We start from the raw sequence: 16,238 nt of genomic DNA, 5'->3' as shown, positions 1-16,238 counted from the left end.
CATATAGAAATTAGGCGTCATTTTCTAAGAGATCATGTTGTAAAGGGAGATTGTGTTTAGAGTTTGTTGATACTAAGAATCAACTTGCTGATATCTTCACAAAACCTCTCCCCAAAGAAACATTCTTCTCTATTAGAAGGGAATTAGGCCTCTTAGATATTAGTGATTTAGATAAATAAGGATTGATTGATTAATTTATTTTTATTATTGATTGTTTGTGTTAAGTATGTTACTTTGCTTGATTTTGTTTAAATTCTTGTTATTATGATAGGCTTTATGAATTATTGTGTGTTTGATGCTTGAATGATTGAATTAAATGCATTAGTAGTGATGATTGATAGTATTAGATATATTTATCATAGACATAGGTAATTTTTAGAGAAACTAGTCTAGTTTATGCTCTGGTAATCGATTACCATTCAGTGTAATCGATTACACAAGAGCAGGAAGCCTGTAATCGATTATAACACCCTGTAGTCGATTACCAGAAGGCTTACTACTCCTGTAATCTATTACCATACCTTGTAATCGATTACACTTCGTCCTCCTCTATAAATACCCACGAAATCAATCACGCTGTGCAGCCTTACCCTCATTCACGAGCCTCCTTCATCCCTAATCTTCAAATTCTCATATCTTCCTCAATTCTTCACCAAAACACGTCCCGTAAAGCCCAATCTTCCTCTTTTTCACTTCTCTTTCAATTCCACCAATTGAAATTCACTAAAACTTCATCAAATGGCAGAATCGTCAAAGAAGAGAAAGGGATCATCCTCCACAACCGCTGATGCTGCTGCCCATCGCCGCCACGGACCATCCGAAGCACCCACAGCACCTATCCATCCTTCCTTGTCATCTCCAAGATCATCCACTCTGTTTTCTTCCGATGATCAGCGTCTACTGTACCTTTCTCAATTTTCTTCTAGGATCATTTTAGACCTTGAGTACCTAGACATAGATTTCTTCAATGATGAGGCATTTGATTGTTATCAAGTGTTTCAAAATTCTGGCTTGGTTGATTTCATGTCTTTAAAATTGCCTTATTATCCTGAACTTGTCAAAGTCTTTTACTGCAATTTAAAAATTCAGGATGGCATTCTTTCTTCTGAGGTGCATGGTATTCCCATGATCATTGATCAATCATTGTTCTTTTCTTTGACTAAACTACCCAGTCAAGGTGCACCTTTTGAGGGCACCATTGTTGATGACTGGAAATTTGATTATTCTAGTCATGATGCTCGACGTATGGTTTGCAATGACCAGGCTGAAATGACCGGTAGATTGCTGGTCGGATCATTAACTTTTGATAATCGCATCATGAACTACATTATTGTTAGAATTTTGCTTCCCCGGTCTTCAAATTTGGCTCAAGCCTCTGAGGAGGACTTGATTTTGATGTGGGCTTTCCTTATCGGTCTTCAGATCGACTAGGCTCACTTGGTTCGGTACCGAATGCATAAGGCATTACAGGCCAATGCACCTTTCCCTTACCCTCAATTGGTCACTCTATTTCTCCGTCATTTTCAAATTCCGCTTGATGATGAACCATTTGTTCAAGTCAAGCGTTCCTTTGCTATTGGTGCTGGTGCAGTGACTTCTTTTGGATACCATAAGGATCGAAATGGTCAATGGCTAAAGAAAGATGCACTTCCTCCTCAAGATGAGCGTACGCCTTCTCCTCCTCCTCAGCGAGATGATTCAGCCCTCATGACTGAAGTTCTTTCCGAGTTACGAGGTCTTCGTACTTATGTTGGCGAACATTTTGATTCTCTGGATACTCGCTTTGCCGGCATGGATATTCGTCTCACACAGCTTGAAGAAGATGTGGGTTATATTCATCAGAGCTTCGACCTTCCACCACCACCTCCACCTTCTTAGAGTTTAGTTTCTAATTTTCTTTTAAGCCTTGTATTTTGGCTATGCTATTTAAAGTTATCATTTTCTGCACTCTATTTATCTTTTAGTATTTGGACTTTAGTCTTTTCTGTTTAGATTCTATGTGGTTTGAATTATGACTGTTTGGATTACATTTTGGCTATGACTTATTTATGATTTTGGTTGGTTATGACTTATAATTGATTTTATCTGTATTGATTCCCACGAACTTTGGCTTTTTGATGTTGCCAAAGGGGGAGAAAAATGGGGTGGTAAAGAAGCTTAGAAAAAGGGGTGGTAAAGAAGCTTAGAAAAAGCTTAGAAATCAAGTGATCATCAATTCCAAAACATAGGGGGAGTGGAAATGTGCTTTTCAAGTTTAAATTCAAGACAATGATTCAAGAATACAAGACACAACATCAAGATGATCACTAGTATTTTAGGAAGGGAATTCCTAATTGATATAGCAAAAGGTCTGGCCAAGTAATTTAAGTTAAAAAGTGTTTTTCAAGAGATTTACTCTCTGGTAATCGATTACCAGTGGCCAAAAATGGTTTACAACAGCTAGATTCAATTAGGCTTTACTACTAAGTTATGAGAAAGTAAAGAACAGAAACAATAAGTTAGACAAAAGTAAAGCGGAAATAAAAAGTACACAGCAAAAATTAAAGAGTGTAGGGAAGAAGAAGACAAACACAAAATTTATACTGGTTCGACAACAACTCGTGCCTACATCCAGTCCATAAGTAACCATTATTTATTATTTCTTTATATTTATATTCAGATTGATCTATTTGAATCATTATTTAAGAGTTCATTTTTAAGGGAATTTGTAACTTGCATAGAAAGTGAAATAGAATTTTAATTGGGGAAATAGTTTGCAATATCTTAATTCAGCCCCCCCCCCCCCTTCTTAAGATATCTGGGGCCACTTGTCTAACACTTTCCTCCCTTCTTCTAACTGTATTAAAGCCACCCAATACACACCAATAGCTATCACAAATACTTTTTTTTAATTGAAGTATCTCCTCCCACGTTGATCTCTTCTCATTTAATGCACAAGGTGAGTAACCTCTTTCCCCTCCCCCCTTTCTATCTTCCTTGGACAAAAAGGAAACCAACTCCCACCTTCCAATTCATTACATTCAAATTGCCTTCTCCCCATAGACATAGGATCCCACTTGCATGATTAATCGTAGGGGCATGTCTCCATTCCATATTTGCATCACCCCAATGACTTCCACATCTGCATCACCTCCATTTTTGTTTCTTGAACACAAATAAAATCAAGTTCATCTTTTAGAACTAGCTTCTTGAACTCCCTCCACTTCACTATACTCCCAAGACCTCTAACATTGTAAGTGAGTAGCTTCATGGACAACTTGTTACACTCCTCTTCATCTTCTTACCTCCTTTTGACTCTACAACATTTTGATCCCTAGATTCAAGAGTGATCATATGCTGTATAAGCAACAACAAAAATATCTTTGGAATCAAATATAAGCAAATTTTAACTACTTGATTGTATTTAATGATACCATTCCAAAAATATCCTTCAATTAATTGTGACAGTTCCAATGACTCTTTTCTATTTTTGATATCAAATTTCAATCAAGGACACTTTAGGAAAAAAAGCTTATTTTTTAAATATGATTAGTAAAATTAAATAACATTAATCAGCTTTCTTAATCAACCTAAAGTTAGTTATTTTTGCTTATATTTAGGCCACAGTAGTAACATGCAAACAAAACTTAAATCCATTAATTGCACAATGCACACCTCATGTTGGAAAAAGATAAGTGATTTTTTGACAATTGTAATTTTGATTTTGAATAGTAAAAATGTAACTTTATAACATTATTTTTTTTGTCAAAGTTATGTCGGGCGAGATTCTAAAGATGATAAATTAGAGTCTAAGTTAATCTTGGGGTATATATCAACCTAAACCAAACTAAGTAAGTGATAAAATTCCTGAAATATTTCGAGGTTTATGATCTTTTATCATTTATTGGCTTTGACTGTACTTTTTTTTAATTAATTGGTCTAGTTTAGTTAACTAATTAATATATATAAATTATTTGTAACCCTTTTATATTAGAGTTTGACTCCTCTCTTAAAAAAAAAGATTGATTATTTTTTTATCTTGATTAATTATCTTGCAAAGATGCAAACTTCAATAACAATTAATTGTGATTTTGGGATTGATTGAAGTGGGAGAAAAAGAATGATAGGAAGAAAAAAGAAAAGAGGGATAGAGAAAATAATAAATGTAATAAGTGATATGACCAAAAAGATAGAAAATAATATAAAGATAAGGTGGAAGAGAAAGCCAGATTATGTTGATATTAAAAAACAAAACTAGAATTTTGGGAAAAAAATCACTTCTCTCTCTTAAAGCTTCTTTCGAACAGATGGTGAGCATAATGGGTGTACACTTTATGGTGCTTGAACTTGGGCCGGTTATGGTGATTAGTTGGCTATTACTTTTTGCATTTCCCATGTTGCTTCTTGCACTTACTTTTACCTTTTGAAATGGGGTGTTGCTAGGTGCACCCAGTAGTATTGCTGGTGCACCCAGCACTTATTGTGAAAAGTCACAAATACCCTTGTTATTTTTTTAAGAAAAGCGGTGCACCCAACAGACAACCCTTTCTTCTTCCTAATCCGCGGCTTTTCTTCCTCCCTATTCTGTGAGCCTTTCTTCTTCTGTTTTCTTCCTCGAGCCTCTTCGTTTCTTTCTTCTGTCGGTGGCCCTTTCTTCCTCCTTCCTCATTCTTCCGCGAGCCCTTTTGCTTCTCCAGCGCGAGGTGGTTGTTCTTCTTCCGCGCAAGCTGCTGCTTCTCCCTTCTTCCTAGGTGATCCGCAAATATGGTAGATGATTCGTAGGTTGTGTTTATGTTGTGTTGAACTTGCGGATCACGTTGATCCATAAGAAGAAAAGGCTGATCCACGTGCTTCATACGGATCAAGTTGATCCACATGAAGCTTGTGGATCAACTTGATCCGTAGGAAGCACGCGGATCAACTTGATCCGCATGAAGCTTTTTTAATTTTCAAAATGATTTTTTTTATTTTAAATTAGGGTTACTTTTGAAGCTTTTTAGCCTGAAGTATGATATTTTTTATTTTGGTTTTCAGAATGTCACGCTCTCGTGCTTCATCATCACATTGGACCAGCATGAATGAGGAACTCGAACACATTGTTGTGCATATGCCCAGTAAGATTGTCTGTTATTTGTTTTGTGCTTGAATGCCTATTATTTGCTTGCCTGTTAATTGGTTGAATGTTAATCTTGTAAGAATTAACAATTGAAGAGCAAGGGCAATGTAAGGAATTGGCATACAAGATGCAGCATGTCACGGCTCCACCAGAGGGTTTCTTCCAGATGGTAAGCGCTAGGGACTAGGTCATGTTCATTTTGATTTAATTAATATTTGATTTTCCTGCTATTTCGTGTAACTAACGAACCTTATTTGGCGATATGATATGTAGATTTTCGGTGAAGTTGGTAAGGTATATGCTACCAAGTGGAAGGATGTACTTGGCAGTATATGGCATTTGGTTGACAAGGACGGAAATTATCACAACGTTATGTACAACCAAGATATGGATCAACCAGCCATCGTTGCAGGGTGGACAGCATCATAACGTTGCATCATATCATTGCATCATTATTGTAAGGGTACATTTTTTCTTAAAATATGCAAGACCCCTCGCCTGCCCAGAGCATTCCCAAGATGACACTCTTTATATCATCAAGTATCAGGTTCTGTGACCTTCAAGGTTTATCTCACCGAGCAAAAAGTTTCTTGTAGCAGCCTGGTAAGCTACTTCCTAATTTCATTTCTTTATTTTTCAAGTTTTAAATTGCATAACATAAATTATTGACATAACATTTCTTTATTTGTTAGGACGTTCCAAGTAGCATGTATTATTTCTTGAAAGACAAAGGCTGGACTCATTTGCACTTGGGAGATGTTGCAGAATGTCGGCTCGTGTTCAATCATTGGAGAAAGTCACTGAAAATTGGAGCCGGGTGGAAACATTTCTGCGAGACGTTGTCGTTCACTACTGGCATGGAGATAGTTTCTGAATTTATTGATCCTGATGTTAATCACGTGCTTTACTGGCCATGTTTATTAATTGGCTTAGGATTGTGAACATTCTTATTACTTTGAACATTTTTATTATTATGCACATTTTAATTATTATGAACATTTTAGTTAACTGTGAACAATGAACAATTTATGTATATTTTAGTTGTTTTATAATGTGTTGATTTTGATTGAACATTTTTAAATTACTTGATTCGAAATTCGTCGAAATATTATGAATGGAAGTAACTAAATTATAACTTTTATTAATTCGTTGAAATTATTAATGAAAATTGGTTTAAATAATTTGATTTAAATTTATTATGAAAGTAACTAATTCGTTTAAAATATTGGTTTAAATTTAATGAAGATTGGTTTAAATAATTATCATTCAAATTTAAAGAAATAAAGGTTAAAAGCAAAAAAAAAAAAATAGTAACGTACGGATCAAATTGATCCGCGAGTAACTAACGGATCAAGTTGATCCACAAGTAACGTACGGATCAAGTTGATCCGCAAGTAACAGTCTTTATAGTAGTGATCTTATTTTAGTTGATAACACATATTAAGTTTGTAAGAAAAGACATAGGTTTGATTTGCAAAACATACTCTTGAGGAAGGATGAAAAACCTTAGGGTTGACTAAATTCAGAATCGAATTATTATTGTTATTAATAAAAAATATTAATACTATTTTTTTCACTTCAAATTTTTTACATTAATATTATTTGATGTTTTATATTAAAAATATTTAATTTTTTTAATTATATTTAGACTAATTATTTTAATCTTAAAAAATATAAATTTAAAAACGTTTATAATAATGTAATGATAGATTATTTTAGTTATATATACACAATTAATTTTAATATATGAATAAAATCAAATGTATAATCCATGTGAATGGACAAGTATTATACTGGTTAATAATGAAGAAAAACCATTTACAAATCGAAAACGCGACCATAGGAGAGAGGCGATGAATTAATTACTAACATTTAACTGTTTGTGGAAGAGCTAACTCAAACCTTGAAACGAACTAGAACCGATACCCCGTGTTACATGGGACACGAATCCAAATGTATGACAAACATAGTTTAGTACTTTGAGAATCTCATTTTGATGAATATATATATATATAGATATAATTTTTTATTATTATTCAACTTCCCTGAATTTATCATCAATTATCACAAAAAAGTCTAATTAATAGCTTCTTCATGATCAATTATTACGAAAAATATTTTTATCCATTTACAAATTAACAACCTCAAAAAAAGTTTATGCCCGAAAAACATTGTGCCATTTTTTCCTTTATTAGAGGCTTATCACTAACTAAAGGTGACGAATTAGCAAAAAATAAGAGTAAATTACCCTATCACTCTGAAGATGTTTTCAAATTGCATACAATTCTCCTCCTTTTTCTATCCCTACAATATCCTCTTAATTGTTGGAATATTACACTAACACCCATATACACGTACTAACGCCTTAATTGTTTAAAAGACATTACATCGAATACCCCTATAAATAAAGTTGTAAACGTTAAAAAAAACAGTAAGATTATGTGTAATTAAAAAAAATCTAAGAGGGTGTTAGTATAATTTAATCAATAAAAGAGAAAACAAGAGTAAAAAGAAAGAGGTGGGGATAATTGAGGAAAAGCTTACACGTAGCCCAGTTTGTGCATAGATTAGTAAATAGCACCGATTGATTGATTATATATTTTACTTGAGAATAATTTTGTGTTACGACGAATAATTTTATAGCTTCAAAAAGGCACTATCATGGTGCCATGATTTAGCAATTAGACTGGGAAATAGGAACTACTAAAGAATTGATCACATGTACCATATCAGATAACAATACACTTCCCATGATACAAATTTGTCCACTGTCTATGATTGCTATGGCTGATAGAAGTACCTATTTTTTGACCACACATTCCAAATTTGTAGGAGCAATACACGACAATAAGACAACAAATTGGTTTTTTCACATCATCGCACATACTTCTTGTTGCTTTCTACAATTGATCACCTTTTGGAGAGAACTTGGCCATCACTCAGGTCACGTCCTCTTCAATAGGAAACCCAAGATGAGTCCAATGATGCCAACAAGAACTACGTACATGAATGGTACACCGCCGTGGCTTCTGCTGGCATCACGCCTCAAAAGCTCCTGCACATGGAAGATTCCAAATCAATCCAAAAAATTTAATGAGAATTATGAAATGAAAATAATTGCATATGATGTATTTATTGAGTTCTTCATCAAACATTTAACCATTACGACTACAGTTAGACTGCACTACAAGTACTCTAATGGAAAATGATCTAGAGATGCGTTTGTTTTAAAGTTGAGTAGAATTAGTAGTGAACTGTTGAATGTAATTGGTGATGCGAGAACTGAGCTTAAACCCAGATTGGTCTTAAGCCCAAACACCTAGTTTTGACCAAAGTCAACACTAGGAGTGAAGTTATTAGATGTTTTTTTTTATCGGCATATGTTAGTTATTAAAATGTTAGTTTTGTTGGCTGGAGGGATCCAACCTATGATCTTCCCCCCTCCTTCCCTTCTCCCTTAATCATCCAACCTAGCTTGTATTTCTAAATTTATTACATGCACACAACCAAAGTAACGTATAATCGCCCACAAGGGGCCTTGGGCCCTATGCTAAGGATTCTTGCTCAGATCTAACACCTATACATACACCACCACCATCACGATGAAAGATATACATTTATTACATCTCGTCATTACTAATTTCAAGGTCAGAGTGTCTTTTGCAAGTAAGAAAGAAAAAAACTTGAGCTTTTTTAAAGACATCATCCATTTGTCATATACTTTAGACAAACCAGAGTCTCAATTGAAATTAGAGTTCAGATGATCAAGTATTTAGTTCAATCAAATCAACAATCGGTTCGGACCAGACAACATTCTAGCCTGAATTCATCACCTCATCCACTCAGGACAAAACAATTGGGAATTTGGGATATGTGCCTAGATTAATTTCAACCACAAATTTACATTGATGCATGTGGCAAGGTAGAAAGAATTGATTCTATGTGTTTGCCAAACAGGCATCTAGTCTGAGAAGTAAAAATGAATCTGAAGTGATCAGAAAAGAACATAGAACCAAGAAGAGTGAGAATTTAGAGTGCAAGACTATCATGGCTCCTTACTTAGCAATCAAAGGATTCAAAATATATTAGGCATTGCAACTATAGGAATACTGCAACAAGCCATCTAAACAATTCTCCTTTCTATTTCTATGATAGGTGATAAAATAGTTAGGCATATAAAACTATATGAGAAATGTAAGGTGATTGGTTAAGGAGGTAAATAATTTCAGGATGTCCATTGGTTTGTGAGGGTTGATTTTCAAACCATCCAACAACCATACTAATATACTCAGTTTAGCAAAATGAATAGTAGACTAAGCCTATGGATATGGCTAACATGAAACTGAACCAAAAGCTTTCAAGAATCGGCACAGTAGCATATGTTTGTTCAGTTTACTATTTCTTTTGATCTGAAAATAAAATTAGTTTAGAAGCAGCAAACAGAACAGGTTCCTTTCAGTTCTCCTGCCTCTATTTTCCTGATCATTAATCACTCAAAATCAGACAAAGATTTAAAGATATTCAGATACACTTTGCTTCATGAACACATGACTAAGATGAACTTCTCTTCCCCAAACTGTAAATTCAGACATAATGAGATGGATATTGAACTCAGTTCATCCTAATAAATGCATAACATAACAGGAGAACAATCAAGATCTATAGGAAGTAGAAACATTCAACATAACACATGTAGAAGCATGCTTAGAAGATTTTTTTTTCAGAATGAATTCCATACCAGTTCTTGCTGAAGTCTTCTGTTTTGCTCAACAACAGAATTCCTCTCCTCAGTTACCTTAGAAATATGAGCTCTTGCCTGAAACCAAAATAAGTTCAAAATGAGCACCATTTTTCCTTAATTAATTAGTATATCACTAAGAGCAATCCTGAGCTCTTCTTTGATGTAGTTGAGACAGCTGCTTCGATGAGTTACCAGAAAATTTCTTCCAATAATAGAATTGTCAATGCAAATAATGACTCAAATCAATCCACTTCAAACAGTTTATCATCAGGAGCATTTCCAAACAACATGCTTAAATAGAAAACAGAAGAAATCACAGTACCACAAGGCTATGAAGAAAAGATTACTGACAAAAGGCCAAAAACAGTAATATAAATTGATGCATAGAGTTGAAAGCTTAGAAATTTATGTGTTTCAAAAACATTTGAAAGGTAATTCCAACCTCCAAAAATTAAATTAGAGTTATCATGATAATTGATATCTCTACAATGACAAGCAAACCGGTCCTTTTGGGTAGGGGTCAAAAGGAGATGTTATTACATGCATGTTCAGGTTAGGATCGACAACCAACATCAAGCATTAGATTTTTCCAAAATTAAAAAGTACTCTGAGCCACATATAATGATAGAAATTATAATGTTAACTGTTTTTCTTTTTAATTGAAGAAAAAAGCTAATCAGAGAGAAATTATATATGTATATGTCACCTCAAAAGAAGCATCCTGATGTTCAGCCCGCTCATTGAAAGCTTTTGAAGCCTACAGTGCATGTTTATCACAAAAATTAATTAACCAAAAAGATGAAAATTTGTTTGAAAATATATGCAAAAACCCACTGGTTACTCACCCCTGTAAATTCCGCAGCACTTGAATGTCCATTCTCAGATACAGATGCACGAGGTGATGAGTCTTCATCAGATCCTTCTCGAACTGGGGATGGTGGTTGAGGAGGAGCAACATAAACAACTCTCAACTTGCACTCTTCAACATCATGACCAGATTCTTTATTGAACTATATAATTGAGAAAAGTAAACCATCAACTTAAGCAACATGTCACATGTATTAATTCTATCATGAAACAGTGTAATTTGTTGAATGGATACCATTTCTGGAGTGATATCTTTTGTGGTTGCCCCAGGGCTTGCAACTACACTTTGAAGGAGAAACTTATCCTTGCATTGCATGTCAGGAGGTGCCTCCTTTTGGGCTTGCATTGTTACTAAATATATAAATAAGACACTAACAGTCAATACATAGAAAACAAAGTTACTTAACAATATAAGTTCAATAGGCATACACGGTCAACGTAAAAGTTTTTACATAATCAATCAATCAGAAATCATCGTTGGTATAACTATTGGTATGACTTTAAGTTAGTTATCATAAAATTCAACAGTTTGTGATTGGATTGCACTGTCAGTTCATATATTATTTATTAAAAAAACTATTGCACATAAAAATGAAAAAACGATAAATCTATAATCTATAGCAACACTTAACCCAAAAATTACAAATATAAAGTATTTCACCATATATAGCCCACCAAATCAAGTAAAAGATAGATTCTCTTTGCATGCAAGTGTGCTTTTGTGTGAAAGAGGGAGGGAAGATAGAAATATAGAGTGAGAAAAAGAAACCTATGACATCACAAGTAGACCTAGGCATCACAACTCCAGTGTTAGGTCTAACACAATATTTCTTAGGATTTGTTGTCTTAACCTGCAAAACCATGAATTGCACCCCAAAACAAAATTACAATTCTCCACAACACACAAAAATTGAAGAGGGGGGGGGGGGGGGGGGGGGGGGGGGGGGAGGGGGGTGGAGACTATACCCAAAAAAAAGGTATAAAAATGAATTCTAAAAAAAATAATTCAGAAGTGAATCAGAAAAGAAACATAAAGAGTAAAATTGGAACCTTGAAAGCCACATAGTTGTCAGTCTTGTTAGACAACTGCAAAGAGCATGAGATCTGCTTCCTCAATTCAACTATTTTCGCAAACCCAAAACCCAGAAAAATTAAAAAAGAAACAAGAAATTAGAACAAGACCCAGAAGCAGAAACCGAATAAAAAAGCGAAAAAATTGAATTTTGAAGAGAAAAGTGAAAATCTTTAATGAATCTGAATAGGCTCACAGGGAAACTGCAGCTCCTGGGGTTGTATGTGGAGGAGCTCGCCGGAACTCATGGCGGACGGATCGGCGGAGAGAGAGATCAATGTCGGTTTTCCGGCGAGAGGAAACGGTTGTCGTAGGAAGAGAGACTCGCAACTTGCAAAGCAACAACGTGGGACACTTTGTGATTGTCTCTGATCTTTGGAAAATATTTTTACATGATACAAAGCATCGAATGGAAGGGTACTTTCGTCATTTTTAATGTTCAAAATCATGACCATATTAACTGGTCCCATCTTTATGATTTTATTTAATTTTTTATAAATAAACTTAATACAGTGGGAGACTAAATTGACTCTAAATATTCAAAATCTATTTGTAATACCATATATTATATTTTTAATAAAAAAATATAAATCAAAATATATTATATTTTTAATATAGAGAAAATATTAAAAATATATTTGGTAAAAAAACGTATAGAGAAAATATCATTAAGAGTTTAATGGTAATATAATTTTAGTATAAAAACTTTTTTATAGTTCATCAATCAGAAATAATTATTAATATAATTATTATAAAAATTAATAAATTTATTATATAGAATTATTTATAATTAGATAATGGTACGTTAGTATTTTTTATTTTTTAACATATTTTTTTATTTTTAAAAAAAATTTGTTACAAATTATATGAATTTATTCCTTATTTAAAAATTTTATTTATCATTTATAATTTTTAATAATAATTAAAAGAAATGTATCAATTGGTATATATATATATATATATATATATCGAACAATATATTTATAGCACTCCTCCCATAAAGTGATGTAATAATTCATGTCGAGGTAAATAAAAATATGTCAATCATGATGTGCTTTTTTTCTGGTTCTCCCTGCATGATGATGTGTTTTTTTACTTTTGTAAATTTCTTTCTCTTTTATTTAATTTTTCTTTCAAGGTTGATATTATTCTTTGTTGGTTTGTCAAAATAAAGTATATATTCTTTTTGGAAGGTCTGTTTGAATCGACGGGTTTTTTTGGTGGTTTACTCAAGCAAGAAGTATTTTACCGTAGTAATAAAAAAATTATAAGGTTAATTAACTAAATTAATTAGATTTTTTAAATATTACAAAACCCTTTTATCTTTATTTTTTTAATATGAAATTTTAACTTCCTATTAACATTAAATTATAATTTTCTATTTTAGATTATTTCTGTGAAGAAATATTAATGAACTTGAACGATGTAAGATCGTGTTAAACAATATTTTTTGACAGCAGTGTTAAACAAATTTGACTTTAATAGTTGGTGTACTTTTGCTATATAAGAATTAATTCGATTCCAGGTGAATGGGAAACATACCAAAAAATGTCAATTTTTTTTTGGCATTGTACCTTTGTACATTATTGGTGGAAGGTATCCATGTGCTTAAATGGATTGTTAATGTTTGCAATTAATAATGATACATTCAATTGGATGCAAGTATTTGTTGGCACACAAACAATTAAATTCATGTCCTGTTGAAGGTTCTTATTCAGTTTAAAATGATATTCTTGTAATGGCTTTCAATATATGTTTTCTCACATAATATTTTTTCAATTTAGTTAAATAAAACAATTATCCACTCTTCTTGTTTGGATGAATTTTACGAGGACAGTGAACTAGTACCAACAAGTAGATTAATATGAGCTTGAATGTAGTGCACCTTGTTGTCAATTGAGTTCTTTCCATGAACATGAAGATTTAAGAGCTAAAGATTCATTATAAATATTAAATAAAAGGTTAAAATGTTTTTTTAGTCTTTTATTTTATTTTAGTATGATTTTTTAATTTTAAAAACTTTTATTTTGATATTTTAAAATGACTAAGTTAGATTAAGTGGATTCTTGTATCAGTTTATCACATTAATTTAGTCAATTTGGTAACATGTGACAATAATATTTTAAAATGACAAATTATGAAAGATGTGGCATCATATTAACATTTGCTACATAAGCCAAAGTTTACATTGTTAGTGTGGTAAACTACCGTAAAGATGTGATACCATTTGCATGCCATCTTTCTCTGTGAAACCCTTGTGAATTCTAGACGAATTGAAGAAATAAAAAATCTCACTGACTTTGACTCTTGCATTGCTATTGATGTTAATGGAAGGAGTGGTGGCCTTGCTCTGTTTTGGAAACAACCATTTGATTGTCATCTCCTCAACTTCTCCCTTAATTTCATAAAAATGGCTTGCAAATATGGCAATTGACAGGTTTCCCCAAAAAGAAAAAAGAAAAATCTCTTGGGATCTTATTCATACTCTTTCTCATTCTTTCCTTCTTCCTTGGTGCATTTTTGGAGATTTTAATGATCTCTAGTCTACAGATGAAAAAATTGGCAATCGAGACCATCCAAACTACCTCATTCAAGGTTTTTCGAGATGCTATTTCAGATAGTGGCCTCCATGATCTCCCCATGGAAGGATATAAATTCACATGATCAAAAAGTAAAGGAAAATCAGATGCCATTGAAGAAAAATTAGACACGATGTTGGCAAATCTTGATTGGATTGACATGTTCCCAAATTTCAAACTAAAAAATATTGTAGCATCAAAATCTGACCATTCACCCATTCGTCTTTTGCTAGATGCTAATTGCAAGAAGCCTTGTAGAAAACATTGTCGGTTCAAAAATTCATGGTTGTTGGAACCATCTCTTGATGCTATTGTTAAAGAAGGATGGAATAATGGAGTTTATGATGACCTAATTTTGAAACTTAGCATTCATGGGACAAACAAGTCAAGCTTGCTTTTAGATCACATGTTGACCTATGTCTCAAAGAGTTTGAATCCTTGAGAGAAGCTATTGATGAAGATTATGCAAAAAAGCTTGCAACTGCCAAGGAACAATTGAATAGTTTGATCCCTCAAGAGGAGTCCTATTGGAGGCAAAGAGCAAAAGTCTATTGGCTTAGGGATGGTGATATCAATTCTCGCTTCATCCATTCTTATGCAACAACAAGAAAGAATATGAACAATATTGTCTCTCTAGTTCATGATGATGGCATGGTTGTAACAGATCATAATAAGCTTTGTAATGTTGCAAATTCCTACTTTGATCAATTGTATTGTGGTACTACTATTGAAATTGATGAAGTAATAAACCATGTTTCCCTTTACTTGTCGTCTGATGATAATTCCCTCGTCACTACTCCTTTTTCTATTAATGAGTTTAAAACTACCCTTTTTTCAAATGGGCTCAAACAAATCATCTAGATTTGATGGTTTAAGCCCAACTTTTTATAAGAAATTTTGGGGCCTGTGGCCTTGATATTTTTGCTACAGCCATAGCTTGGTTTGAAATGGCTCTTTCCCTCCTCAAATAAACAAAACATCCATTGTCCTTATTCCTAAAATTCCAAACCTTACCACTATGAAAGATTTTAGACCTATATCCTTGTATAATGTTCTCTACAAAATTATTTCCAAAACCCTAGCCAACCGCCTTAAGCCTTTACTTCAAAAATGTATTTCTTTGGAGCAATTTGCTTTTATTGAGGGACGTTCTATATTGGAAAAAGTTGTTATTGTCTCTGAAATTCTTCACCACATGATATCAGCAAGGCTTTTGACAGGATCTAGTGGAGTTACTTGATGTGATTCATGGCTAAAATGGGGTTTAATGAAAAATGGATTGGATGGACCAAAACTTATTTAGAAACTGTTAAATACTTTGTTAGGAATACAGATTCTTTTGGCAATATTACACCTGGGAGAGGACCGAGACAGGTGTCACCCTACCTTTTTATATTGTGCACAAAGGGACTTTCGTGTCTCTTGAGGCATTTTTTAGAGGAAATGAGATATTCATGTTATTAAGGTGTGTAAGGAGGCTTCAACCCTCTAACATCTTTTATTTGCTGATGATTATTTTCTGTTTTGCAAGGCTACTGAAGCAGAAACTCATTCTCTCAACAACGTTCTTGACATCTAGGGAAGGGCATTTGGCCAGATTATCAATTTCCAGAAATCTAAGGTATTTTTCAGTTCTGACACAAAAAATGACATGAGAAACTTTATCAAATCCTTTCTTGGAGTTTTTGTGATGATTGGAACTAGAAAATACCTTGGAATTCCTTCTCTCATTGGTAGGAATAAGAAATCTATTTTTGATTTTTTGAAAGATAGGCTCTAAAGTCGCATCAATCATTGGTCCAATAAACACTTATCCAAGGCAGGCAAAGAAGTTCTTCTCAAATCTTGTGCTTAGGAGATTCCAACTTATTGTATGAGTGTTTA

At 33.3% G+C, this 16,238-nt stretch overlaps 1 protein-coding gene across 1 annotated transcript; it reads right to left on the bottom strand.

Annotated features, from left to right (window-relative positions):
- Positions 1–7,796: 7,796 nt before the first annotated feature.
- On the bottom strand, positions 7,797–12,176 carry LOC100779655 (vesicle-associated protein 1-2). The gene is made up of 8 exons (XM_003516974.5): positions 11,972–12,176; positions 11,754–11,824; positions 11,473–11,554; positions 10,939–11,054; positions 10,682–10,846; positions 10,543–10,593; positions 9,834–9,911; positions 7,797–8,150 (listed from the first exon to the last, which is right to left on the bottom strand). Exons 1-8 carry the CDS (start codon positions 12,021–12,023, stop codon positions 8,040–8,042), a joined length of 726 nt encoding a protein of 241 aa, XP_003517022.1. The 5' UTR covers positions 12,024–12,176; the 3' UTR covers positions 7,797–8,039.
- Positions 12,177–16,238: the final 4,062 nt, after the last annotated feature.

This window comes from Glycine max, chromosome 1, assembly GCF_000004515.6.
Source record: "Glycine max cultivar Williams 82 chromosome 1, Glycine_max_v4.0, whole genome shotgun sequence".
Classification (NCBI taxonomy): Eukaryota; Viridiplantae; Streptophyta; class Magnoliopsida; order Fabales; family Fabaceae; genus Glycine; species Glycine max.
The sequence above is the reverse complement of the archived record's forward strand: the minus strand, read 5'-3'. Positions and strand labels throughout refer to the sequence as shown.

Coding starts and splice junctions, on each gene's coding strand:
- LOC100779655 (XM_003516974.5), bottom strand. CDS start 12,023: ATGAGTTCCGGCGAGCTCCTCCACATACAACCCCAGGAGCTGCAGTTT. Junction 11,555..11,753: donor ACAACTATGTGGCTTTCAAG/GTTCCAATTTTA, acceptor ATGGTTTTGCAG/GTTAAGACAACAAATCCTAA. Junction 10,847..10,938: donor AAGATATCACTCCAGAAATG/GTATCCATTCAA, acceptor TCAATTATATAG/TTCAATAAAGAATCTGGTCA.